The 25804-nt window shown below is 44.1% G+C and overlaps 2 protein-coding genes across 9 annotated transcripts in view; one reads left to right on the forward strand and one right to left on the reverse strand.

Moving 5' to 3' along the window:
• The window catches only part of wdsub1 (WD repeat, sterile alpha motif and U-box domain containing 1), a 66050-nt gene that overhangs the window by 34557 nt on the left and 5689 nt on the right, over positions 1-25804 (forward strand). For 3 of the 5 annotated variants that reach the window (XM_072474799.1, XM_072474777.1, XM_072474810.1), the window contains exons 4-11: positions 2207-2302; positions 4725-4818; positions 17162-17195; positions 17597-17637; positions 19001-19104; positions 19323-19502; positions 22271-22411; positions 23187-23389. In XM_072474799.1, coding sequence (XP_072330900.1) covers positions 2207-2302; positions 4725-4818; positions 17162-17195; positions 17597-17637; positions 19001-19104; positions 19323-19502; positions 22271-22411; positions 23187-23374 — 878 coding nt within the window. In that variant the 3' untranslated portion in view covers positions 23375-23389. The remainder of the gene's footprint in view (positions 1-2206; positions 2303-4724; positions 4819-17161; positions 17196-17596; positions 17638-19000; positions 19105-19322; positions 19503-22270; positions 22412-23186; positions 23390-25804) is intronic. The other 2 variants (XM_072474788.1, XM_072474820.1) reach the window with 2 other exon arrangements.
• Positions 23786-25804, reverse strand: part of tanc1a (tetratricopeptide repeat, ankyrin repeat and coiled-coil containing 1a) — a 271496-nt gene continuing 269477 nt past the window's right edge. For all 4 annotated transcript variants that reach the window (XM_072474765.1, XM_072474748.1, XM_072474757.1 and 1 more), the window contains one exon: positions 23786-25720. In XM_072474765.1, coding sequence (XP_072330866.1) covers positions 24397-25720 — 1324 coding nt within the window. In that variant the 3' untranslated portion in view covers positions 23786-24396. The remainder of the gene's footprint in view (positions 25721-25804) is intronic.

Here is a 25804-nt window from a genome sequence, read left to right on the forward strand (position 1 = left end):
GTTCTGGCAGCGACACTCTTTGACATATTCTTCATTTTGCCACTGCCATATACCGTCAGATCATCTACTGAGAGTGTCTATTTAAATACCAGAACTGATGGAAAGCTGTTCACCCTTAATTGCCTGAGGCCCAAGACAAAGGTGTACCTAGTCTTCACCAGAGAGAATTGCTGTATGCTGACAATGTCGCGCTAACATTGCATACTGAGGAATACCCTCAGTAGCAAATGGACAGAATCCCACACCTACAAAAAGTTTGGTTTGACCACAGCATTGGAAGACTGATGACGTGGTCCAGGATGTTGTCATACTGCCATCTATCGGCATTGACAATGTGACACTAGAGTGTTGATAAGTTTCCCTTATCTAGGCTCCACAATCACCAGTAATCTGTCACTTGATGCTGAAATTAACACTCAGTGCAAAGGCTTCAGGTGTTATGTCCAAGCTGAGTAAGAGAGTGGAATGACAGCAAATTGAAAATACCAAACTGCCAATTTATCAAACATGTATGTTCAATACATTCCTCCACAGTGGTGTGACCTGGACAACATATGCTAAGCAGCAGAAAAGGATGAACAGTTTCATCTTTGCAGTCTCAGACATATCCTTGGCATCTCTTGGCAGGACAAAGCCACAGGCTTAGAAGTCCAGGAACATGCTGACTCCATCTGCATACACTCTTTACTAAGCCAACTTGTTTGCGCTGGCTCATCCACATTCATTGGATGGATGGTTGTCTCATACCGAAGGACCTTCTACAGGGTGTACTGGCCACTGGTTCAGGACCTCTTTGGCCTTCATATCTCTGCTACAAGAACACCAAGTAAGACACCAATATGGTAGACATTAACACCGACAACTGGGAAACAGTCACTAAAGCCATGGCCTTTGGATGCTGACTGTTTGGAAGGACATTGGAAGAAACCAGCTGAAATAAACATTTCAGCTGGCCAAGAAGGCCTACTGAAAACAAAGGACCATGCATCTTCTCAACCACTGTCTTTCTCCATAGCAAATGGGGCAGAGGTTACCAGTCAGAATGAGGACTCTTTAGCCAAAGCAACCAATGCTTCACTGTACAAACCATTGTCTTAATCAAACCATTCTGAGATAGAAGACTGCCACAGGTAGATTACAATGCTTGTTTGCAAAATCGCCTTTTTGTCTCTTCGTAGAAGAATATTGCTTATAGCAGTCAGTCCATATAATTCATGAGTTTCTAAGATTTTTGTGAGTTTTTAAAATATATATATATTTATTAAAGTTTTTTAACACAATTTTTCACCCTTACAAACAATAACCCCCCCCATGTAACAAAATAGCAAGAAATCGCACATAGCAAGATATATACATGGTAAAACGATATGTTACATAGTTTTGTACACTGGCTCTCTCCCGTATGTGCCAGTTTCCCAAGTCCTTCATGTGTTCTCTTGCTCAACCACCCCCCAGGCAAATCCTCCTCCTCCCCCCCCCCCCCCCCCCCCCCCCCCTCCCCCCCCCCCCCCGGTTGCTGCTGCTGCTGACCGACCTTCCTCTAATGCTCCACGAGATAGTCTAGGAACGGTTGCCACCGCCTGTAGAACCCTTGCGCAGACCCTCTCAAGGCAAACTTTATCCTCTCCAGCTTAATGAACCGAGCCATGTCGTTTATCCAGGCCTCCACGCTGGGGGGCTTCGCCTCCTTCCACATTAGCAAGATCCTTCACCGGGCTACTATGGAAGCAAAGGCCAGAATACCGGCCTCTTTCGCCTGCTGCACTCCCGGCTCATCCACTACTCCAAATATTGCTAGCCCCCAGCTTGGCTTGACCCGGACTTTCACCACCTGAGACATTGCTCCCGCCAGTCCTCTCCAGAACCCCTCCAGTGCCGGGCATGACCAAAACATATGGACATGGTTCGCCGGGCTCCCTGAGCACCTTCCACATCTGTCCTCTACCCCAAAGAACCTACTCAACCTCGCCCCTGTCAAGTGCGCTCTGTGAACCACCTTAAATTGTATCAGGCTGAGCCTGGCACACGAGGAGGAGGAATTAACCCTACCTAGGGCATCGGCCCATAACCCCTCCTCAATTTCCTCCTCCCATTTACCCTTCAGCTCCTCTACCAGTGCTTCCCCCTCTTTCATCTCCTGGTAGATTTTTGTGAGTTTTGATGCATGCAGTGCTGCATTTAATATATAACCTTTTTGCTTTGTCAGGTGGCATTAATTCAGGATCACAGTGCTTTCTGCTGGCTTCTTGTGGTCAGGATAACAAAATAAACCTTTGGATTCTGTCACCTGAAGATGCAACAGGTGCGTTGAATATGAACAACCTCAAGTAGCAGACCAATATGCTCCTAGGCCTGTTTAGATGCGACTCTGAACCAATTATCAAGAGGCACAATGCCACAATCATAGTTGACTGTTGCTATCTATGAACATTGTCTTGGCTTTTTTAATGTCTTCAGATAACTGACATGTTGTGAGCAAGGGAGTTGGAAGCAGGAAGTTGTGAGCTTGGGCATTGGGAGGAGGAAGTGGGAGTGACAGTGAGGAGAGGTGGCAACGGCAATTTGTTTTCAAGAGAGTGAGCATATGGAGTAACCATGAAAAACAAAATTGGAGGCAGCACTGTTAGAGGAAATTCCCTAATTTACGAACCGTGCTAAAATGAAGACGCCCTATTACAATGTGTTTTAAACAATTAATACATTTGTTCGTTAACCATAAAGGAGTTCATTAAGAGATATTTTTTGAGAATCAACCCAATGTTCCTTGTTTTGAAATTCTTCATGTATCCATTAGGACAGGACTTTTTTTTTAAACTAAAGATTGATTGGCGGTTCATGGTGGGAAGCTGTAAGGGTCAATGCTGGGGACTCGACTATTGACAATCTATGTTAAAGATTTAGACGAAGGGATTGAGTGTAACATATTCAAATTTGCTGGCCATACAAAGCTAGGTGAGAAAGTAAGCTATGATGAGGACAAAGAGTCTGCAAAATATTACAGATAAGTTTTGCCATTGGACAAGGTGGTGACAGATTATAATGTGGGGAAATGTGAGGTTACTCTACCCTTGTCCATGAATCAAGTAGTTAATATGCAAGCAATTAGGAAGGCAAATGGTATCTTTTCTTTATCACAAGCGGATAGGAAGGCAAGAGTAAAGAAATCTTGTAGAAATTCATTGTATAGAACTGGTGGGACTCTACCTGATGTACTGTATACAGATTTTGTGTCTAAATAAAGATTTATCAGATTGATTGCTGGGTTGAAAGGGTTGTCCTGGAAAAATGAGAGGCGGTATCATTGAAACAAGCAAGATTTTGGAAGAGTTTGAAAGCGGAGAGTTTGTCTCCTCTGGCTAAAGTGTCCAGGACTAGGGGCATAGTCTCAGGATAAGAAGACAGTATGAGGAGAAACCTCTTACCTCAGATGGTTGCAAGCCTTTGAAATTCTGTACCCCAGAGGCCTGTGGAGTTATTAAGTAACATATATTCAAGGGTGACTTTTAGACTCATAAATAATCAAGGGATACGGGAATTGGGCAGGAAAATGGAGTTGAAGTTGAGGATCATTCAGGGTCCTGGTGATGGTGGAGCAAACTCAAGGTGCTATATGGTCCATTCTTGTTCTGATTTCCAGTGTACTGTTAGTTTGTTAGTCTGTAGTGTCATCCGTGATTCAGTTAGTAACAGTAGCCCTCTCATCATGGTCAGAAGATTGTTGGTTCACGTCCCACTCCAGAACAAAATACAAGGCTGGTGCCCAAGTGCAGTATAGAGTTGTTTTTTTTGGGATGAGATGTTAAACTGAAGCCCCATCTTCCCTTGGTTGGACGTGAAAGATCCCATGACACTATTTTGAGGAAGAGTAAGGGAGTATCCCATGATATTTCCCAATATTTTCCCACAATCAAGATCACTATAAAAGATAGTGTTACCATCATCCCATTGCTCATTGTTTGAGCTTGCTGTGTGCAAACTGATCCTTGCATTTTCTACATTACAAAAGTACTTCATTGGCTGTAAAGCGCTTTCCACATTAAAAAAATTGCAAGTCATAAAATAGTACTAAGAGTAAAGGTGATATACTCATTGTGATAATCTCTATTGTTTGTGAGACATTGAAGCCTCCTTCATTTCAACTGTAGAATTGTGCATTTGAGGGAATGCTAGATAAATACGTGAGGAAGGAGTAAATGGTAATCCTGCTACTTGCATGAAGATGGTTGGGAGGAGGCTAGTGTGGAGCATAAACACCAGCAGAAACCAGTTTGACTGAGTGGCCTGTTTCCGTGCTGTGTCTATTCTATGTAATGTTAAAAAAAATGTTTTAAATAAATTTAGAGTACCCAATTCTTTTTTTTTCCAATTAAGGGGAAATTTAGCGTGGCCAATTCACTTACCCTGCGTATCTTTTTGGGTTGTGGGGGTGAGACCCTCGTAGACACGGGGAGAATGTGCAAACTCCACACGGACAGTGACCCAGGGCCAGGATCGAACCCGGGTCCTCGGAGCCGTAAGGCAGCAATGCTAACCACTGTCCAACGTGCTGCCCTTATTCCATGTAATATTGACCATACTGTTGTCGATCATCCTTGATGGTAATTTGGTTGAAAAAAATGTTGGAATGTTGAACATCTACTGGGACAAAATATATAGTAATATTTTCTGCATTGCTACCTTCTACCTTCTACATTTTCTTGTGATAATCCCTTTTATACTTATAGGCTGTGAACTTAGAATGAGATGTTCATTAAATCGTCACACAGCACCTGTTTTGTCATGTTGCTTTTCACCAGATGGGCAGATTTTAGTCTCCGGGTAAGTGCAGTATCTTTCCTGAGACCTGTTATCTTGCAGTTGTATTTTCCATTGGAAGAGTCATACGTGTCCCAATTTTTCAATAAACAATTACAACGGGTTACATACCTGTAAAGTGTCAAGAAAAGATGTGAATTGATGCTTTGGATTGTTAAAGTTTTTTTCAAGTGAACTTCATTTTATATGAAAATTTGCTCTGCATCCGTACAGCGAGCTGGCAGTTTCACACTGGAAACTTGTGTCCCATCTTACTCAGGATATCAAATCACCGGACTGCTTGGTAATTGGCATTTTTGAAATGTTTCATTGCTTTTTCCAGAAATCACATTAAATTATACAATCCTGTAATGCATAATCTGTATAAATGGGTAAACCAGGTGCCGGAATGTGGTGACTAAGGGCTTTTCACAGTAACTTCATTTAAGCCTACTTGTGATAATAAGCGATTTTCATTCAGATAATTGCACTGACTGACTTGTGTGTATAGACTTTCTGGCTTCAAATTCACAGTAATTCTAATGGATTTTCCTGGTATATGTTGAAACCAGAACAAGATCTGGATGCATGGGCCCCAACCATGGATATATTTCTCCAATAAGAGTCTCTGCCTGCTAGGCCTTTAAATGGGGATCAATATATGGGATGGTGGAATGGTCTCTGAGCAAGGTGCAGTGGGCCTCCATAAAACATCATACTGGGCTGTCCTTTCCAAAATGGTAAGTTATAAGATAACACCAAAAACCAATTATGTGGTCCTTTTAGAAGGCCAAGTAGTGTGGACAAAATGGCAAAATGCCTTAGGAGCCTTATATTTATCACAGAAAATACTCGAGCTATAATTTGGTCATTTAGTTTTGCCCTTCAGCACTGACCATGCATTGATCAAAAATAAAATGCCTCTATAGTTAGGTCTGTGTGCCATAGTAATACCTTCCAAAAAGGTTACCTTCTTGCAAAATGCAATCATTCACTAATGTTCACAATCATTGTATAAAATATTTACCACTCAAATGCGTCTTGGATATGGCAACTATTTGCAGTGTATCAATTAATTTGAATTGAGCAGCTTGAAATTAAAAGTAGTTTACTTATATGGAAGTGCTTCGCTTTTGGGTCCATACAGCTGGGCACATAGTTTGGTTTTTTTGTGGTAGTGTGAGCATCTTGAATATGTAGGTGGTTATTTTGGTGAAACCAGTCATAAAGTAAGTGCATGTAAGTGCAAATAACACATGCCTGTCTGAAAATGTCTAACTTTTAGCTTGCAATTTGGGGTTGATTGAAGTATCCATGATTTAAACATGCATGGAGGAAGTAGCCTGTAGGTTTAGCATTCACGCACCCCTGAGAAGCAGTTTATTCACTTTAGTGAAGCTGTGGAGTGTGCTGGGTGACAAACAATGGAATGGTTCAAAATGGCTCAGGGACTGTTGGAGATTGGTACTAGTGCCCCTGGCGAAAGAGGGACGCCCTATAACTTCAGTGGATGTGAGGCAATGGGGGAGTCCACCTTGTCGTCCCGTTCTTCCTGTTCCCCTTGCCATGCAGCAGCTCATGCCTCAATCTCTTCCCATTCCACTTCCAAACCAAGGGGGATCACTAATAAGATACTCTTTACCAACCACAGCCTTTCTCCTGGTGACTCTTATAAGTCCTTTTCGGTGAATTTAGAGAATCAATGTTCACGGTGTGTTGGTAAAGTCTTGACAAGTTTCAAAAATTATTTTCTAACTTCCATCAAAAGTTGAATAGTGAAAGCTGAGCAAAGCTTTAAAGTAGTGCTGATCGCTGAAAAAGGTAATCAATTGAAGCACTATCCACCAAAATGCACTGAAGCCTCTTTAATGTGCACTACAGGCAGGAAATTTAATTGTCAATTATAACCTTAACGATCTCCCAGGTAGCCGTTCACAATGCATGCTTTAACTACTTTATCCTAGAGGGGCAAGTTGCATTAAAGATGGGCTAAACTAGTGTTAATAACAAAGAACATACAGTGCAGAAGGAGGCCATTCGGCCCATCGAGTCTGCACCGACAAACTTAAGCCCTCACTTCCACCCTACCCCCGTAACTCAATAACCCTTCCTAACCTTTTTGGTCACTAAGGGCAATTTATCATGGCCAATCCGCCTAACCTGCACATCTTTGGACTGTGGGAGGAAACCCACGCAGACACGGGGAGAATGTGCAGACTCCGCACAAACAGTGACCCAGCGGGGAATTGAACCTGGGACCCTGACGAGGTGAAGCCACAGTGCTATCCACTTGCGCTACTGTGTTGCCCATCTTGGCCACCTTGGAGGCTCTTCAGCATCTATCCTAATGTTCTGGCAAATTGTTAAAACCTAAGGTCTAGAGTAGGCCCTCCTGATCAGAATGGACCCATTCCATCACCTTATTATTCATAGTTTAATTTGAGTTAGAAAGTGTTTTCCCATAAATTAATCTGAAGTTCCACAAATCAGAAAATAAAACTTGTTTCTACCATGCAGATATTGCACTGTCTTTTGTCAAATTCAGCAATTTCCCAGTCTATCCCTTTTTCTAGTCATTGCAGACAGATGCTGAAAACCTTCACCACCCCTACAATATTGTCATGCTTTAGATAAACTCTCCCCCCACTGCCTTCTCTACTCTGCTAGATATTGTAAGCTCCAAACTCCCAGTGCCATTCACGAAATGAAGACACTCAATCCAATTTGCTGGTGTTACCATACTGAATCAAACCCAGTAGTATCACAGCTCAACAAGTGCCCGACAATCCAATTCTTGCAGCTAAAATAAAAACAGGAAATACTCAGTGGATCTTACAGCATCCTCAGGTACTGAAACAGTCCATGCCTAAATGTAACAACGTAAGAAGTCTTACAACACCAGGTTAAAGTCCAACAGGTTTGTTTCAAATCACTAGCTTTCAGAGCACTGCTCCTTCCTAGGTCAGAGGCTAGGAATTCTGTGGTGAATAACTCACTTCCTGACTCCCCAAAACCTATTGACCATCTACAAGGCACATATCAGGAGTGTGATGGAATACTCTCCACTTGCCTGGATGAGTGCAGCTCCAAAAACACTCAAGAAGCTTGACATCATCCAGGACAAAGCAGCCCGCTTGATTGGCACCCCATCCACAAACATTCACTCCCTACACCAGCGACTCAGAGTGGCAGTATTGTGTATTATCTACAAGATGCACTGCAGGAAATCACCAAGGCTCCTTAGGCAGCACCTTCCAAACCCATGACCACTGCCATCTAGAAGGAAAATGGCAGCAGAAACCTGGGAACACTACCACCTGGAATTTCCACTGAAAGTCACACACCATCTTGACTTGGAAATATATCTCCGTTCCTTCATTGCTGGCTGGATCAAAATCATGGAACTCCCTACTGAACAGCACTGTGGGTGTACCTACACCACAGGGACTGAAAGTGGTTCAAGAAGGCAGCTCACCATCATCTCGAGAGTAATCAGGGATGAGCAATAACTGCTGGCCCACATCCTTTGAATGAATTTTAAAAAATTAAACAGTGAACATTCATAACCTTTCATCAAAACTTCAGTATGAGTGCCTTTGTGGTCAAGCCTTTGCAGTGAGGATGTCCGCCCCTTAGTATCTTGAAACAGTTGATTAAAAATAATTTGAAGATTGTACTAAAGCAAATAGGAACTGCTTAAAATTGAGAGCTACAAAGTAAGATATTGTTGAAGAATTGGTGCTCAAGAAAGTAAAGGACGTCCCTGATAGTACTCGCGTAGAACTAAGTGAACTTCAATTAAAATAAGAAAAGTTAGCATTAGAAAGAGAAAAAGAAAGGGATATGAGACAATATAAAATAGAAATAAAAAAGCTTTAATTGAGAAGCGAAAGGGAAATTGAAAATGAAAAAGGTGGATGTTAGAAAGAGAGGAAGTGAATAAGGAGAGAGAATTGGAAAAAATGTCTCTTAAGTACGCAAACTAGAATTAGCAATGAAAGATACAAATGACTTGGAGCAAATTTCTCCTAGTTTTGAATTAGCAAGGAATATTTACTTGGTACCAAGATTTTTAAAAATAAATTTGGAGTACCCAATTTATTTTTTACAATTAAAAGGCAATTTAGCGTGGCCAATCCACCTACCTATAACATCTTTTTGGGTTGTTGGGGCAGAACCCACGCAAACACTGGGAGAATGTGCAAACTCCACACAGACAGTGACCCAGAGCCGGGATCGCACCTGGGACCTCGGCACCGTGAGGCAGCAGGGCGAACCCTCTGCGCCACCGTGCTACCCTCGGTACCTAGATTTAATTAGATAGAGTAGATTTACTTTGTAGGAAGGAAAAACTGTTTGGCAAAATTCCATGAATTTGAAGTGGCCTAAACTATCTTGGATTAGGCCCTACAAAGTGATTTCAACCTATTAACAAAGTACAAAAGTAAACCAACAGTTAAATATTTTTGAAAATATTTTTATTAAAAGTTTTCATTTTACAAATTACAAAATAAACAAATCCATACAAACACGATACCATTTACAAACCCCTACCCTTGAAGAAACAAAAATCCCAACCATAAACTCCCATCCCCGACCCACTGACTGCGACCAATTCCTAAAGATAAAAGACAAAGGTTGCCACCTCCGGCAGGCCCGGGCCCAGGACCCACCCAAGACAGCCACCAATGCTGCCCCTTAGTCCCAGTCAAATCTCCAGCCCCTCTCACTCCATAACCCTGAAAAAAACTTTCCAGAAAAATGACTCCCTCCTCTCCCCCCGACCCCCTCCCCCACCAAAGAAATAAGCTGAACCCTGCTCGAGCAGGTCCAACAAGCTGCAGCTCCTCCCTTCACCTCACTTCCGTTCACTAGTTGAAAGTTTACAGCTAGCAAAGGTAACCTCCCACCCAGAGTGTGTATGCTCAAAGACAAAAAACGATGCTCCCAGCCCATACCGGCTACGGAAGAGTAACCAGAGCCCAACACCCTTAAACTTAATCTCTCTCTCTTTTCCCCCGGACACATATTCCAATTCCGTTGCCCTGACCGCTATCACCCCCTCCCGGACAACCGTAACCCCCTCAACCAGAAACATACAATAGATACAAGCTAAAACCGTCCCCATTAAAGTTCCAATTGAATTCATTCAATCAAGTCCAAGTCCATGCTTTTTTTTTTAATAAACAATTTTATTGAGGTATTTTTGGCATATAAAACAATGACATTGTATAGTACTGTACAAAAAAGAAAAGCAAATAACGCATAGTATAAACCACAACTCCATTCTCGCACGGACCTGCCTAAACCACCCCCTATTCTACTCTACCCTAGCCCACCCCTGCTGATGGTTAATTCTCCGCGAAGAAGTCAATGAATGGCTGCCACCTCCGGGTGAACCCTGATAATGAACCTCTCAAGGCGAACTTAACTTTCTCTAGACCGAGAAAGCTCGCCATGTCTGATAGCCATACTTCGGTCTTCGGGGGCCTTGAGTCCCGCCGGGCTACTAGGGAAGCAAAGGCCAAGCCTTCGGCCTCCTTCTCCTCCTGGACTCCCGGGTCCTCCGACACCCCAAAGATTGCCACCTCATGACTCATTACCACCCCAATTTTCAAAACCCGGACATGATGTCCGCGAATCCCTGCCAGTACCCCCTGAGTTTAGGGCACGACCAGAACATGTGCACGTGATTAGCCGGCCCGGCGCATCTGGCACACTTGTCCTCCAGCCCGAAGAATTTACTTATCTGGGCCACCGTCATGTGGGCCCAGTGCACAACCTTAAACTGGGTCAGACTGAGCCTGGTGCATGTTGCGGTCGTGTTTACTCTGCTCAGAGCTTCTGCCCAAATACCGTCCTCCATCTCCCCCCCGAGCTCCTCTTCCCAGCTTCAGGTCCTCAGTCTGTGTATCCTCTGCTCCCATTAGTTCTTTGTAAATATCTGAGACTACCCTCACCTACCTCTCTCCTCGATACTACCCTGTCCTGCCTCCCCTTTGGCGGGAGACGTGGGAGGACGGCACCAGTCTGCGCACAAAATCCCGCACCTGCAAGTATCTAAAGTCATTCCCTCCCGCCAGTCCAAACTTCTCCTCCAAAGCCCTCATGCTCAGGAAGCTCCCTTACAAGAACAGATCACCCACCCTCGCAATCCCATCCCTCCGCCACAGTCGGTACCCACCGTCCATGTTCCCCGGGGCAAATTGGTGATTTGGGTCCTCACCGATGCTCTCACTTCCCCCATATGCCTAATCCACTGGCCCCAGATCAGAAGAGCCGCTACCACTATAGGGCTGGTGGAGTACCGTGCCGGCGGGAGTGGCAGAGGAGCCGTAACCAGGGCTGCCAAACTTGTGCCCCTGCACGAAGCAGCCTCCATCCGCTCCCAAACCGACCCCCTACCCACCATCCATTTCCTTATCATGGAATTTACAGTGCAGAAGGAGGCCATTCGGCCCATCGAGTCTTCACCGGCTCTTTGAAAGAGCACCTTAACCAAACCCACACCTCTACCCTATCCCCATAACCCAGTAACCCCACCCAACACTAAGGGAAATTTTGGACACTAAGGGCAATTTAGCATGGCCAATCCACCTAACCTGCACATCTTTGGACTGTGGGAGGAAACCGGAGCACCCGGAGGAAACCCACGCACACACGGGGAGGATGTGCAGACTCCACACAGACAGTGACCCAAGCCGGGATTCGAACCCGGGAACCTGGAGCTGTGAAGCAATTGTGCTAAACACCATGCTGCCGTGCTGCCCTATGTTGGCCGCCCAGTAGTAGTTGCTGAAGTTCGGCAACGCCAGCCCCCCTTCCCCTCTGTTCCTTTTGAGCATCACCTTCCTCACCCGCAGGGACTTCCCCGCCCAGACAAATCCCAGGATAATTTTATTCAGCCTCTTAAAGAAGGACCTCGGGATGAAAACGGGGAGACACTGAAATATGAACAAGAATCTTGGGAGAATCGTCATCTTAACAGTCTGCACCCTCCCCGCTAGTGACAGCGGGAGCGCATCCCACCTCCGAACCTCCTCCCTCACTCGTTCCACCAGTCGGACAGGTTGAGCTTATGCAACTTGCCCCAGTCCCGTGCCACCTGTATCCCCAAGTATCTGAAGCTTTCTCCTACCAGCCTGAACGGCAGCCCCTTCAGCCTACTCTCCTGCCCCTTCGCCTGAATTACGAACAACTCGCTCTTAGCCACGTTCAGTTTATATCCTGAAAACCGGCCAAATTCCCTCAGGGTTTCCATGATACCGTCCATCCCCACCATTGTGTCCGATACGTATAACAGCAGGTCATCCGCGTATAACGAGACTTTATGTTCCACTCTCCCCCCCCCCCCCCCCCCCCCCCCCCCCCGCACCAGCCGTTTCCAGTCCCTTGAAGCTCTCAGATCAATTGCCAGGGGCTCTATGGCCAGCGCAAACAGCAGTGGGGAGAGAGGGCAACCCTGTCTTGTCCCGCGGTGCAGTCTGAAATAATCTGATTTTGTTCTGTTCGTCCTTACACTAGCCTCTGGGGCCTGATATAACAGCCTAACCCAATCAATGAACTCCTCCCCGAACCCAAACCGTCCCAGCACCTCCCAGATAGTCCCAGTCGACCCGGTCAAAAGCCTTTTCCGCATCCATAGCTACCACTATCTCTGCCTCCCTGCTCTCCGGGGCATCATAATCACATTAAGCATTCTTCTTAGATTGGCCACCAGTTGCCTACTCTTTACGAACCCGGTTTGGTCCTCCGCAATTACGTCCGGTACACAGCCCTAAATTCTAGTCGCCAAGATCTTGGCCAGTAAGTTAGCATCCTCATTGATCAAAGAGATCGGCCTGTAAGTCCCACAAGCCTCAGGGTCTTTATCCCGTTTCAGAATAAGCAAAATAGTGGCCTGCGACATTGTCGGGGGGTAGAACCCCTCTGTCTCTTGCCTCGTTAAAAACCCTGACCAGCACCGGCCCCACTATCTCGGCAAACTTTTTATAAAACTCCACCGGATACCCAACTGGCCCCGGGGCTTTACCCGACTGCATGACCTTCAGGCCCCCTAATACCTCTGATCCTGACCAGGGCCCTCAGTCCGTCTACCACCCCCCTACCCACTCTTGGGAAGGTCAGTCCGTCCAGGAATCGCCTCATCCCCTCCGGTCCGCTGGGGGGGTTCCGAAGTGTACAGCTTACTATAAAAGTCCCTAAACACCTTGTTCAGTCCTGCCGGGTCCCCCACCATGTTTCCTCCCCATCTGCTATCCTTCCTATCTCCCTAGCCGCTTCTCTCTTCTTTAGTTGTTCCGCGAGCATTCTGCTGGCCTTCTCTCCATGCACATATATCGCGCCTTTTGCCATTTTAAGCTGCTCTACGGCCTTGCCTATAGTCAGCACCCCGAACTCGGCCTGTAGCCTCTGTCGTTTCCTGAGTAACTCTGGCCTCGGGGACCCCGCGTAGCTCCTGTCTGTCCGTACAATTTCCTTAACCAGTCGGTCCATTTCTGCCCTATCCTGTCCCTATGAACCCGGATTGAGATCAGCTCCTCAGCTCCCCTCTCACCACTGCCTTCAGCGCCTCCCAGAGCACCGCTGCTGAGACTTCTCCGGTATCATTTACCTGCAGGTAATTCTGCATGCATCTCCTGAGCCTCTCACACACCGCCTCGTCCGCTAGCAATACAACTTCCAGCCTCCATTGTTGGCGCTGACAGCTATCCTTACAAATCTGTAGATCTACCCAGTGCGGAGCGTGGTCCGATATGGCAATTGCCGAATATTCTGCCCCCACCATCCCGGCCAGCAAGTCCCTACTCATGACAAAGAAATCAATTCGGGAATACACTTTGTGGACGTGGGAGTAGTACGAAAACTCCTTCGCCGACGGCCGGCTAAATCTCCACGGATCAGCTCCTCCCATTTGCTACATGAACCCTCTCAGTTCCTTTGCCATCGCTGGCAACCTGCCCGTTTTTGAACACGACCGATCCAGGCTCGGGTCCAGGACTATGTTAAAGTCCCCCCCCATGATCAGTTTGCGCGAGTCCAAATCGGGGATAATTCCTAGCAACCTCCTGATAAAATCCACTTCGTCCCAATTAGGGGCATACACACTAACCAAGACTACTCTCACCCCTTCGAGTTTACCCCTAACCATAACAAATCTGCTGCCCCCATCCGCAACTGAAACCTCCGCGTCAAATTGAATCCTTTTATTAATCAGGATCGCAACCCCCCTAGTCCTAGTGTCGAGCCCCGAATGAAAGACCTGACTAACCCAGCCCTTCCTTAACCTAACCTGGTCTGCCACGTTCAGGTGCGTCTCCTTACCCGCCTTCAGAACCCGCAAATGCGCGAACACACGCGCCCTCTTCACTGGCCTGTTTAGCCCTCTAACATTCCAGGTGATCAGCCTGGTTGGGGGGGGGCACTTTGCCCCCCCCCCCCTTTGCCGATCAGCCATCCCCTTTCCTTGGCCAGCCCCCCAGCCATGTGTCACGCATCCTCTGGCCTGCCTCCTGGCCGTCTCCACCCATGACCTCCCCACTGTTGCCACGTCCAATTTCCATCCTCGTCAGCAGATCAACCCGCCCCCCCCCCCTTAGCAACACCATCCTACCACCTCACCCCTGCTCTAATCTAACTATCTGAACACCCCCCACCTGGCTTCCGTTGACTAGCCCACCCAGCTAGCCTGGTGGCTTCCAACTTCGGCGCCAGCACGTCTCTCACCCATTGTTCCCTGGCTCCCCTCCCCCCGACCCATCCATACCACTTCCCCAAACCAGTCCTGCTTAAACAAATACTCTATACAAATCAGAAACATCCCCAACAATAGTGCAATTTAAATCAAACAAACCGAGATAAGAAGTACCAGGCACTCTCAGCCCTTCCCCTCCAAACACAGAAAAAGATTGCAAAAAATTCCCCCGAAACCCCCATCATAACCGCACCTTTTTAACTATTTTCTTTTTTATATTTTCCCCCTACCAAAACTCCAACCAAATAAGTAACCCAAAAAGGAAACATTCAAGGAAACCACGAAAAAGAACAAGAAAAACACATCGCAACCAAAATACATCCACCTAAGAAGGTTGAAAAAACAAAAAGAACGGACCCAAGCGTGCAGGCATTTCCCACAGCGAGAGAGAAACAAAATAGACTTAAAAGTTCTACCCTGAGTCCAAGAGTCCTCAACTCAGGGCCAGCCCTTGCTTCTAAACAAAGTCCATCGCCTCCTCGGGTTCCTCGAAATAGTGATGCTGACTCTCATACGTAACCCACAGTCGCGCCGGAAAAAGCAGCCCGTATTTCACCTTGTTCTTATATAAAATCTCCTTCACCTGCCTGTAGCCTCCCCTCCTCCAGGCCACCTCAGTACTCAGGTCTTGGTAAACACGTAGGGTGCTATTGTCCCAAGTACAGCTTTGTGTGCTCTTGGCCCATTGCAGAACCCGCTCCTTGTCCAGGTACCTGTGGAACCGAACCACCATCGCTCATGCGGGACCCCCTCGCCGCGGCAGCCTCACGTGCACTCTGTGTGCCCTGTCCACCACCGGCGGGCGAGGGAACACCTCGTTCCCCAGCAGTTTCTGAAACAAACCCTCCACATATGCGGCAGCATCCAGCCCCTCGGCCCCCCCGGGAGGCCAACGATTCTTACATTCTGCCGGCGAGATCTGTTGTCCAGGTCCTCCAGCCTTTCCAGGAGCATTTTTTGCTGATCCCTCAACCTCCGAATCTCCATGACCGGCCTGCCCCTCCACCGTCTTCTCCAGCTTCTGGAGCTTCTCAGCCTGACCATCCAGCCTTTTTTCCAATCGATCCATCGACTTCTGGAGCGGCTCCAAGTTATTGCGCTTCAGAGCTAAAAAGCCCTCCTGCATGGCCTGTAGCAGCTGCTCCATTGTAGGCTGGGCTGTCGGTGCCTTGGTCTGGACATCGGCTGGTCCATGCTTCTTGACAAAATGCTCGGCCTCTGATGTATTGAAAAAATGATATTTTGACCAAAAAGCCACTCTCAGCCTCACCGGGTACACCACTCCAAACCTGACTCCACTCCTGAATGGCACCGACTTCACCTTATAAAGAGGCTTTGCCAATTCTGCTCTGATAACTTAGTATATCCTGGTAATGCTTCCTTCCCACTTCGAATCCCAGCTCACTTTGGCCCATTGCAGAACCTGCTCCTTCTGCTGGAAGCTGTGGAACGCAATAATCAACGCCTGCGGCGGCTCATTCGCCCGAAGCTTCCGCCGGAGTACTCCCGATCCAACTCGGGAGGGGACCGTCACCCTCACCCCCTCCCCAAAAGCTTGGCAAACATCTGAAAAAAATACTCAGTCGGCTTCAGGCCTTCCACCGCCTCTGCAACCCCATGACTCTGAGGTTCTGTCTCCTTGACCTGTTCTCCAAGTCATCCACCTTTGCCCTCAGAGTGTTATTCCTCTCCTCCACCAGCAACATCTCAGCTTCCAACCAGCTGATTCGATCCCCATGCAGTGACAAGGCCGTCTCCACGCCCGTCAGCATCTTTCCATGCTCCTTCACCGCCTCCGAGAATTTTTCCAGCTTCTTCTGGATCGGGACAAGTGCCTCCTCAATTGACCATTCAAGAGTTTCCAACATCTCCCTGCCCTGCTCCACAAAATGTTTTTCAAACTCCTGTGCCATCACCTCAGGCAGTGTTTCCACCATGAAAGGCCGGGTCTGCCGCCTTCCATCCTGCTGAGTTCCATGGGCTTTCTGGCTTCATCAAAGGATTAATAATAATAATAATCTTTATTAGTGTCACAAGTAGGCTTACATTAACAGTGCAATAAAGTTATTGTGAAAATCCCCTAGTCTCGGTGCCTGTTCTGTTACACTGATGGAGAATTCAGAATGTCCAAATTACCTAACAGCACATCTTTGGCTAGCAGGAGTGGGGCTTGGAGATTTGATTGAGAGCTTTAATTAAATATCTTGTGTGGTGGCAACCATTCATGTCTACCCTCCAGACAAGAAAACAGTTGAATTCACATTTACCTATCCTGTTCCTATATGCCTTCAAGCCCCCTTTTTTCTCATTTATCTATCCAATCTAATCTTGAATGTTGACAATCTCTGCCTCAGGTATTAACCCTAAAATTAAATTCCACATCTTCGCAGTTCTGTTAAAATGTAAGCATTGAAGATGTTGTGTTTTGCTCATGCATGATTAAAATAAACCAATTAAATTAAAACAGTATCTAGTTTATGGAGCAATGCAATTCATGAAATTAATGCAGTCGTAGGTGAAACTAATAGTAATTTGATTTTACAAAATATGAATCAACGCAACTTTATTTTTGCGATGGTTTTGTAGGTCAACCATTTTGTCTTCTCTTTAAAGGTCCGTTGACAAGTCTATAATGATTTGGAATCCGGTAAGTATGTTCCAAAGCTGCCTTGAGCTAGTTGAGCATGTTACAATGGAGTGTTCAAAAGTGCGCAAGCTAATATAATGTAATACTATTTTCATACCTAACAATAGAGATTCTAAACTCATGTTAAGTGTATGCCATTGATATCTTCTATTTTTAAGTTCAGTCTGGTAGACTACAATTATCTGAAAACTAATGAGATAGTGCTTGTTTAACACTGGTTGCACAATATTTTTCACAATGCAATGCTAATTTTATTTAAAGTCCAAGCTTAAAGAAGAATCATGACATTTAAGGCTCAATTTTGGTTAATGACACTTGTTAATTTATATGATTGTATAATTGTTTCAAAATTTTTTTGCTGTCAAATTGTTCAGTTTTACTGTTGTTCTTTTGTTATGCAGACCAGTGGAGCACCGCTTTACATATTGACACAGCACAAAAGGTATGTAGTTAACATTCAGAATCATGAGATCAATGTTGTTTCCTGTTGTCATTGCTGCACTTGGTGCAGTATGGCTGCCTACCTTATGAAGTAGTTTTTCATGTGGAGGGTCGTGGTACGCCTTGTTTCCCCTCCTCTGCTCCCAAAACAGACGTCACTTAGTTTGATAGGAGTCATTGTTTCCTCTTAATGGCTGATGTTGAGCAACTATAATTTTACATTCAGGTGTGTCATGTGAGAGTACCTTTAAGAAATGGGTGTTTAAGAAATGGGTGGTTATCAGTGATGTCAGAGTGTGGGTGGAGCTGGGCTATCTGTCAGCTTTTTACTTTCGTTTTAGGCTGTTGGCTGCAGGGTGTGTTTTAGTTTCGTTTTCAGTGTTGGAGCTGAAGCCAGACAAAGCAGGTGTACTGTTGTCCTCTCTGTCATGAAAAGACTATCTCTTGAACATTTGATGAATTCAGAATTATAAATGTTTTCAGTAGTGAATGTAAACCTGATGTGCTTCTGTTAAAAGGTGTTTCTTTTGTCTTCTGGATGTTTGGGAAGTTATTAAGAATTACTTAGTGTATTCTTTGGGGGTTGTATTTGAATTGATGGTTGCTAAGATGTTCACTGTATGTTTTAAAAAGGTTAACTTGAGTTCATAGAATAAACATTGTTTTGCTTTAAAAAATACTTTTTCATTTCTGCTGTACCACACCTGTAGTGTGGGCCGTGTGCTCCCCATACCACAATCTATTAAAAGTTGTGGGTCAGGTGAACTCCATGATACACTTTGGGGTTCTCTAAACCCTGGCCCATAACAGGTGGTCATGTCAGATTCTTGCATCAGGAATAGTGTGTGTAATGCTATGATATCTTCTTTGTATTTGTGAATCGGGCATGGTCCATGGCCTGTTCTGGGTTGCATATTGAGAGTTTTTAATTTTCCATTTGTGCACCAAATATCTACACCAGCTCTGAATTGCAGTTTAGGCTTGCCCATGTATTTTGTGGCAGGTATCTACCATGTCAAGACTTTCAAGTCTTTGTGACTCCTTGTGAACTTCATTTGGCTTTCCAAACTTCAGCAGGCTGTAAGTTACATTGTTGACCTCTCAAATAGTTACTGGAGTCTCAAAGGTAGCAGGAAATACTACCAGTACAGGGCATTGTTATTCAGTTTTGCAGCATCCAAACTTCATGAAAACTGTTCCAATTAAAATTAACTACCTGCTGTGCACCTAATTTGAATAATTGGAGTTTATGAGGATATTCTCCTGACACAATGTACTATCTGCTATATATAATCTTCAACTTCATATGTTTTATGACAACTGGGTTTCTTATGTTGCGGATTGACTTTTGATAACATTTTCAGGTATGTGACAGCTTGTGCATTTGCACGCAATCTCCCCTTAATTGCAACTGGTTCTATGGATAAAACTGTGAATATTTGGAGAATCGGATCAGAAAACAATTCTGGTTAGTATATAACTTTGGAACTTCATGAACATGTAGTATGTAGAATAACAATTATCTGAATAGGCCATTTAGTCAATTTATCCAATAATAACTTCTCAGTCCTGAGTGGTGTTAAGATTTTATAAAGAGAGTATAATGGGAATAGTGAACAAATGTATAAATAAAATCCACGGATATTGGCAAACCTATTTAAAATTATTGTTTCAATTTTTTTCAAGGTAATGAGTTACTTGGGAAGTTTAGATGCTCTGTTCAGCACTGGTCGGAGGATGAGGTCTGTTCTTGGCTTTCAGCAGAAGAGCTGCAGGAATTAGTAGTTGTTTTCAAATCTAACAACATTGATGGCCAGGAATTGTTGAATCTTACTAAAGAAAACCTTGAGAATGATCTGAAAGTTGGTAAGATCTGTAAAATAGTAATGCTTAAAATAATGTAGTTACTTATATCGGATTTTTAAAAATATTAAATGTGAATGGTTATACTTAGATGTGCACTGTTGCTCGTTTTAGCCTTAGTTTACTTATTCTTATTCTGTCACCTTTGCCAGGTATCTTTCTGATACCGCCACGTGGTTCAAGTCAGAGTAATGATTAATAATGCAACACACCGCTTAGTAAGAGTTAAATCAACGCTCATTTATTATATACAGCAATTAATACGCCCCGGAGTGGTTGGCACCCCGACGGCCAGCGGGAAAGGGGCTTGGCGCCATGCCAACCGGCGCCGAAGGCCCTCCACGCATGCGCAGAGGGATTCGCTTCCGCACCGGGAATGGCGGAAGACCACAGCCTCCGGTGCAGAACAATAGAGTGCCCCCACGGCACAGGCCCGCCCGCGGATCGGTGGGCTCTGACTGCGGCCCAGGCCACCGTGGGGGCACCTCCCGGGGCTTGATCCCCCCACGGCCCCCCAAGAACCCCGGAGCCCGCCCGCGCCGCCAGGTCCCGCCGGTAAGGGACCTACTCCAATTTACACTGGTGGGACTGGCAAAGAACGGGTGGGACTTCGGCCCATCGCGGGCTGGAGAATTCGGTCAGCCTCGGGGCCCATTGAGTCGCGCCGGACCCCGCCATTCTCCGAGGCGGGCGGCGCGACTCACGCCGGGGCAATCTTTGGGGGGTGGGAGAATTAGGAGACGGCGGGGGGGGTTGGAGAATCCCGCCCCTGCTCTTTTAATGGATATGGTTCAAGTGCTTAACCACTTTAAAAAGGATGAAAACAGAGTTAGTTTCTGTCATAAAATACTTATGTGAATATACAAAATGTTTTTGTGTGGGTTTCTAAAATAATGATGATACATCAACACAACTCTCTTTAATGCAGAAAGTTGTCTCGAATTTCTTTCTTGTACTCCTATGTGTTTTGTTCTCTTCACCTTTAAAAGCCTCCTGTAAACCAATCCATGTTGAACCTAGGTTATCTTTATTAATTCCCCACAAGAGCACAGTAAAGTGCCATGGGACAATTTTATGAAACTTGACGATTGAACTGGTTGTTGGGACTGGGGGAATGAGGCAGTTGGGCTGCTGCTCTGGGATTACGCAACAATGCAAGCTGTGGTCAGTGAGACAGAAGGAAGTCCTGAACTCATTTGATGAGCAGTTTGAGTTTGAAATGGCAGGATAGATAAAATCAAAGCGAGAAAGAATAGTACCAGAAAGAGGCATAAGCAGAGATCTTAAAATATTTGAGTCAGTGGCAAGGAATTAATCATAATGAGGTTTGTTAAGTTGGTTCTTAATGAAGGGAGAAAACAGATTAAGAGACCAAAAAGTCCAGGTCTGATGGTGAAGTTTAATTTTAAACTATTGTCCTAGTTTGTAAATCCTGCTATGGTCTATCTCTCACCTCTGCTAACCTTACCATCCACCTGCAAAAATGTATGCATGTGCTCAGCAATAAGTTTGTAAAAGACCTCTTAATTCCTGTAAGTTTTGGGGTGGAGTATGTTCTTGGTGACACCATGAGTGTCAGTCCACTGGTACCTATGTACATATGCTGAAGACAAGAGCACGATTGCCTAGTGGGTTTGTTTGTTTATGTTACCTTTCGGAAAATAATTGTGTATTGCATATTGCTTGATATCGTGGGTCATGCACCAAAGTCTGATGCAACAAATGCCTAAGTGAGTGGTGGTGGTGTCTTAAGTTGCTGTAAGGTCAGTATTCAGCAGACGCAACAGAAGTGAGCAAAGTTCAAGATGCCATCTGAAGATACAGAAGAGAGCAATCAGAATAATGGAGTAATTGGATCCTGAGGAGTTTGAGAATTAGGAATGCTGTCATTGGTTCAGAAGAATGTGATTGCTGTTTTCAGGATCCTAAGGAACTTGATAATGTAAACAAGCGATTTCACATTGGCAAGAATGAGGACATAGCATGTATTTGAAGGGGGAGGTAAATTGAAAACCAATCTGCAGAAATTATATTTCTTTCAGTAATCGAATGGTCAGTCTGCAATGGAAGCAGTTATTATTGACTAATTCAAATGCAAATTGGATTTCTTTTAGAAGATATAATTTTGGATGCAAAATGTGAGGGATTTGAGACATGATGTATTAAGTGTACTATAAGTGAGAGGAAGAGGTGACTTTGGACCCATGGTTCCCAAAGTTGTACACAACTGGGCTTTTCCTCCTATCCTGTCTGTTGTAGAGATTGATTGCAATTATGCAGCTAACAGGATGGAGGCGATGAGCTAGATAACCCATAGCCATCTAACATGCTGGAACAAGGTTTAAGTGGGCCACAGATAAGAGTAGGCCTGGAAGATAAGAATACAGACAGGGCAGCAGTTAATGTTTGGGAGTCAGTAAAGAGCACTCAAAACCCAGATACAGACGCAAGCTGGGTCCATGGTCATGTTATAAGTAAGAATTGGGAGACGAGACAGAAGAATAAACTTAAAACCTAGGTTCCGGAATAGGTTATAGCCTTTGATGCATTTGCACCAAAGACCCAGGTTTCTTCCCGGCCCCAGGTCACTGTGGAGTTTGCATATTCTCCCAGTGTCTGCGTGGGTCTAACCCCGACAATGTGCAGGGTCAGTGGATTGGCCATGTTAAATTGCCCCTTAATTGGATTTTCTTTTTAAAAAAATTTAATTTCTGTCAAATTGTTCATGCTGCTGTTTCACGTACACTTTTGGCTTGAAAATCATGTTGCAGAGTCACTTGGACTGCGTAACAAAGCACTGCGGAAAATTGAAGAGCTAAAAGCCAAACTGGAATCCATTTGTATTGGTGTACCAGATGAATTCCTCTGTCCAATATCCAGGGATATCATGACTGATCCAGTGATTGCTTCAGGTATTTAGATCAACTCAAGTATATAATTATCAAAGTAGGATCACATGGTGTATAGGTCAAGCATAATCTATTTGAGAGCCTGTAATGTTCTCTTAGCACAGTAAAACGTTTTTGTTACTTTCATGGGATGTGGCTAGCTAAGGTAGCATTTCTTTCCTATCCATAATTGTTCGAGAAGATTCTTGGTTGTTGCGATATTTATTTATTTTTTCTTTAAATTTAGAGTACTCAATTCATTTTTTCCAATTAAGGAGCAATTCAGCGTGGCCAATCCACCTATCTTGCACATTTTTGTGTGTGGGGGCGAAACCCACGCAAACACAGGGAGAATGTGCAAACTCCACACGGACAGTGACCCAGCGCTGGGATTGAACCTGGAACTTCGGCGCCGTGAGGCTGCAGGGCTAACCCACTGTGCCATCGTGCTGCCTCTGGTTGTTGTTATACTGAAAGCCCAACTCTTTCAAGTTGGGGGAAAAAAAATTATATTCCAAATACACCCGAAGAAAATGAAGCTTGCCTACAAAAATGTAGTATGAGAGCATTGAAGATTAAGAGGGCTGTTATGACACACCCAAAGCACTGGTTTAAGCTAGTGTTGCCTCCTTCAGTAATGTTTGGAGTGGGAGGTTCCCTGGTGGAGCACATTCCAGTTGAATAATGGAGATAATGTTCATGTAGAACTCTTAAATAACTACAGTAGAGCCGACTAGTTAGTCTGTGGTACAAGGAGCTCATGCAACTTAAACTTCAAAAATGTTTTTTCCTATGATAGATGGCTATTCGTATGAGAGAGAAGCCATTGAGAGCTGGATTAATACTAAAAAACGTACAAGTCCAATGACAAATAAGCCATTGGAGTCATCTTTAATAACGCCCAACAGAACACTTAAAATGGCCATTGACCGTTGGATAGAAGCCCAGCAAGTACTACAAATGCCAGCAAACCAAGGCTGCAATTAACATGTGAAATCTTGGGTTAGTAACATTTTTCTTGATTACTACTGTATCAATTAGTGAGTTATCCCAAAAAATTGATATTTATTTGTAATTTAAATGTTAGCACCTAGAAGTGCACTAATTAGTGGCTTGTTTGTCCAGCAGATATTCTTTATATATTTAAATTCTGAGACCGAAGTTGAATCATAGATACTTCAGCTGCCACAATACTGATTGATAGCTTGCATTCCATAGGGAAGGAATAAATATCATGCAATAAGAAATTTGTCAGCACAACTTGTACATTCCCGAATTGCTGAGAAAGAACCTTCGTCCCAAGTTTTGCATTCCAGGATGAATTCTGTTTTCAAGGATGTGCAATTTATTGGTGTCCATGGTTTAAGCAGAAATAAAAATTGCAGTTCACAATTCATATTAGAATATACTTTTGTATTTTTATTTTTTTGAATTAATATGCAAAATATAGTCCAGGAAAGAAAATTAGTCAAAACATTAGGCACAATACCGTCTCTACTTGACAAAACAGTATGCTGCTGTAAGAAATAAATTATTAGAAGTTTATACAGAAAATAGCTGCAAGAAGTCAATGTAACTAAAAAGTCTGAATTTACAAATTAAAAGCACAAGTAAATAAATAGTATTGGAAAACTGATAACAGAACCATTATATAGTTTTAAAATTTGATTAATGTGCAACATAATTCTTGATTATAGAGGAGTAATTCATTAAATTGTTAAAGATTACATAATAATCATTCTAGACGTGAAGATTTGAATTTGTCCAAGAAATGGGAGACTTAAATTATAGCAAAAGCACTTCAGGACATTTTAATAAAGTGCAGTTATTCATTTAGTGTTAAATGCCATATTACAATACTCAGTGCAATGCCAGGTGGATTAAAGCTTACTTTTTATAACCAACATGCAACGCTATATGTATATAGCAGAAGTCAAATTTTATTGATAAGCACCATACTGACAATTACAAATTCTACGATTAGATTACAACATATACAAAAGTCCAATTTACACATTAGATTCTATAAAAGATCGCTTTGGTTTTATAGAAGTAATATTTGAACGTGTGTGAGATTGTGGTTTAGAAATACTCTGTGGAACCATCAAGGGTGAATTGGGTTCTTGAAAATTTGTAGCTGTCTGACAGGTCTTGGAATGCATACCATTGTGCAGACTCCCAGCAGAGCTTGAAGTTGGAAGTTTTATATGGTCATGATGGGCACCAACAGATTTGGCAAACTGTGCATCACAGTGAATATTTTGACCACCACCAACTGAAGTTGCATTTGTAATCAATCCATCTGTTGACTGATCATGCCAGATGCAAATCTGTTGACTGTTGGACTGATGCTGCTGGGTTCTTACTGTTTTGTCTATTATCCCCATAAATGGTGTAGTCCTTGGTCTGCATTCCGGCCCACTCAAGTTTTTGTTGGATTTCTCCATCTTGTATTCTGGACTGTTTTTGATGTGAACATCTGAAATTTGCCCATAGTCAGAAACACTGTTGTTGGAGGCTAGACTGCTAGGAGAACCAGACATCTTCATGATGGTTTGAGGCACAGAAACACCTGTTATTGATCCATCCTGGTTTACATCTGAAGATTTTGCTTGAACTCCTTGAGCTACATTTTCTGATAAATCCATAGTCAGCTGAGACTGTACAGCACTTTCTGCTGGTCTGGTCATATTTGTAGAAGTGTCAGTTGTAATAATCTCATTGTGCAGCACAGCATGAGCAGAAGTCACCCTTTCTCCAGAGGTTCCAGAACATGGTCTACTATTGACTGCAGATTCTATTTGGTGCATATTTTTATTGCTTGGCAAGGGAATTGGAGTTTTACTGCTAAATTGATAACTTGCAGCTCTTCCCCCAGCTTGTAATAAATTCATATGCTGGTTTGTTTTCACAATTTGAGCTTGTTTGGGAGGTTGTGTAACAAGTCCTTGTTGTGCGAGTGGCTCTCGAAGGTATTTGTGTTTAGATTTATTCTGAGGAGAGACAGGCCTTGAATTCTGTTGAGAACCTGCATCATCTTGAAGTTCCTTTTTAAATGGAACTAAACTTGGAGAGGGTCTTGCTGAGGCAGATTGAATTTCAGTAGGTTCATCAGTGCCAAATAATGAACTCTCAAGGTCTTGTCGTAATAATTCCTCTTCATTATCAGATTCAGTGTTTTGCGGTGGTTGCTGATACTGTTGCTTCTGTTGTTGCGCTCGATGCAGCTGTTTATATTCCTCTTCTATCCGAGCCAGAAGCCGTTTTATTTCTCGGTTGTTAGGACAAAGCTTAGCAGCCTCTTGTAGATCTGAAAGAGCTGCAGAAAATTGCCTGTGAAAAGAAAATAATATTCAACTAATGGATTGGAATTCAATACATTACCTAATTTTCTAAGCAGACAAGGACTGTTTTCCT

This window comes from Scyliorhinus torazame, chromosome 2 (assembly GCF_047496885.1).
Source record: "Scyliorhinus torazame isolate Kashiwa2021f chromosome 2, sScyTor2.1, whole genome shotgun sequence".
Taxonomy (NCBI): domain Eukaryota; kingdom Metazoa; phylum Chordata; class Chondrichthyes; order Carcharhiniformes; family Scyliorhinidae; genus Scyliorhinus; species Scyliorhinus torazame.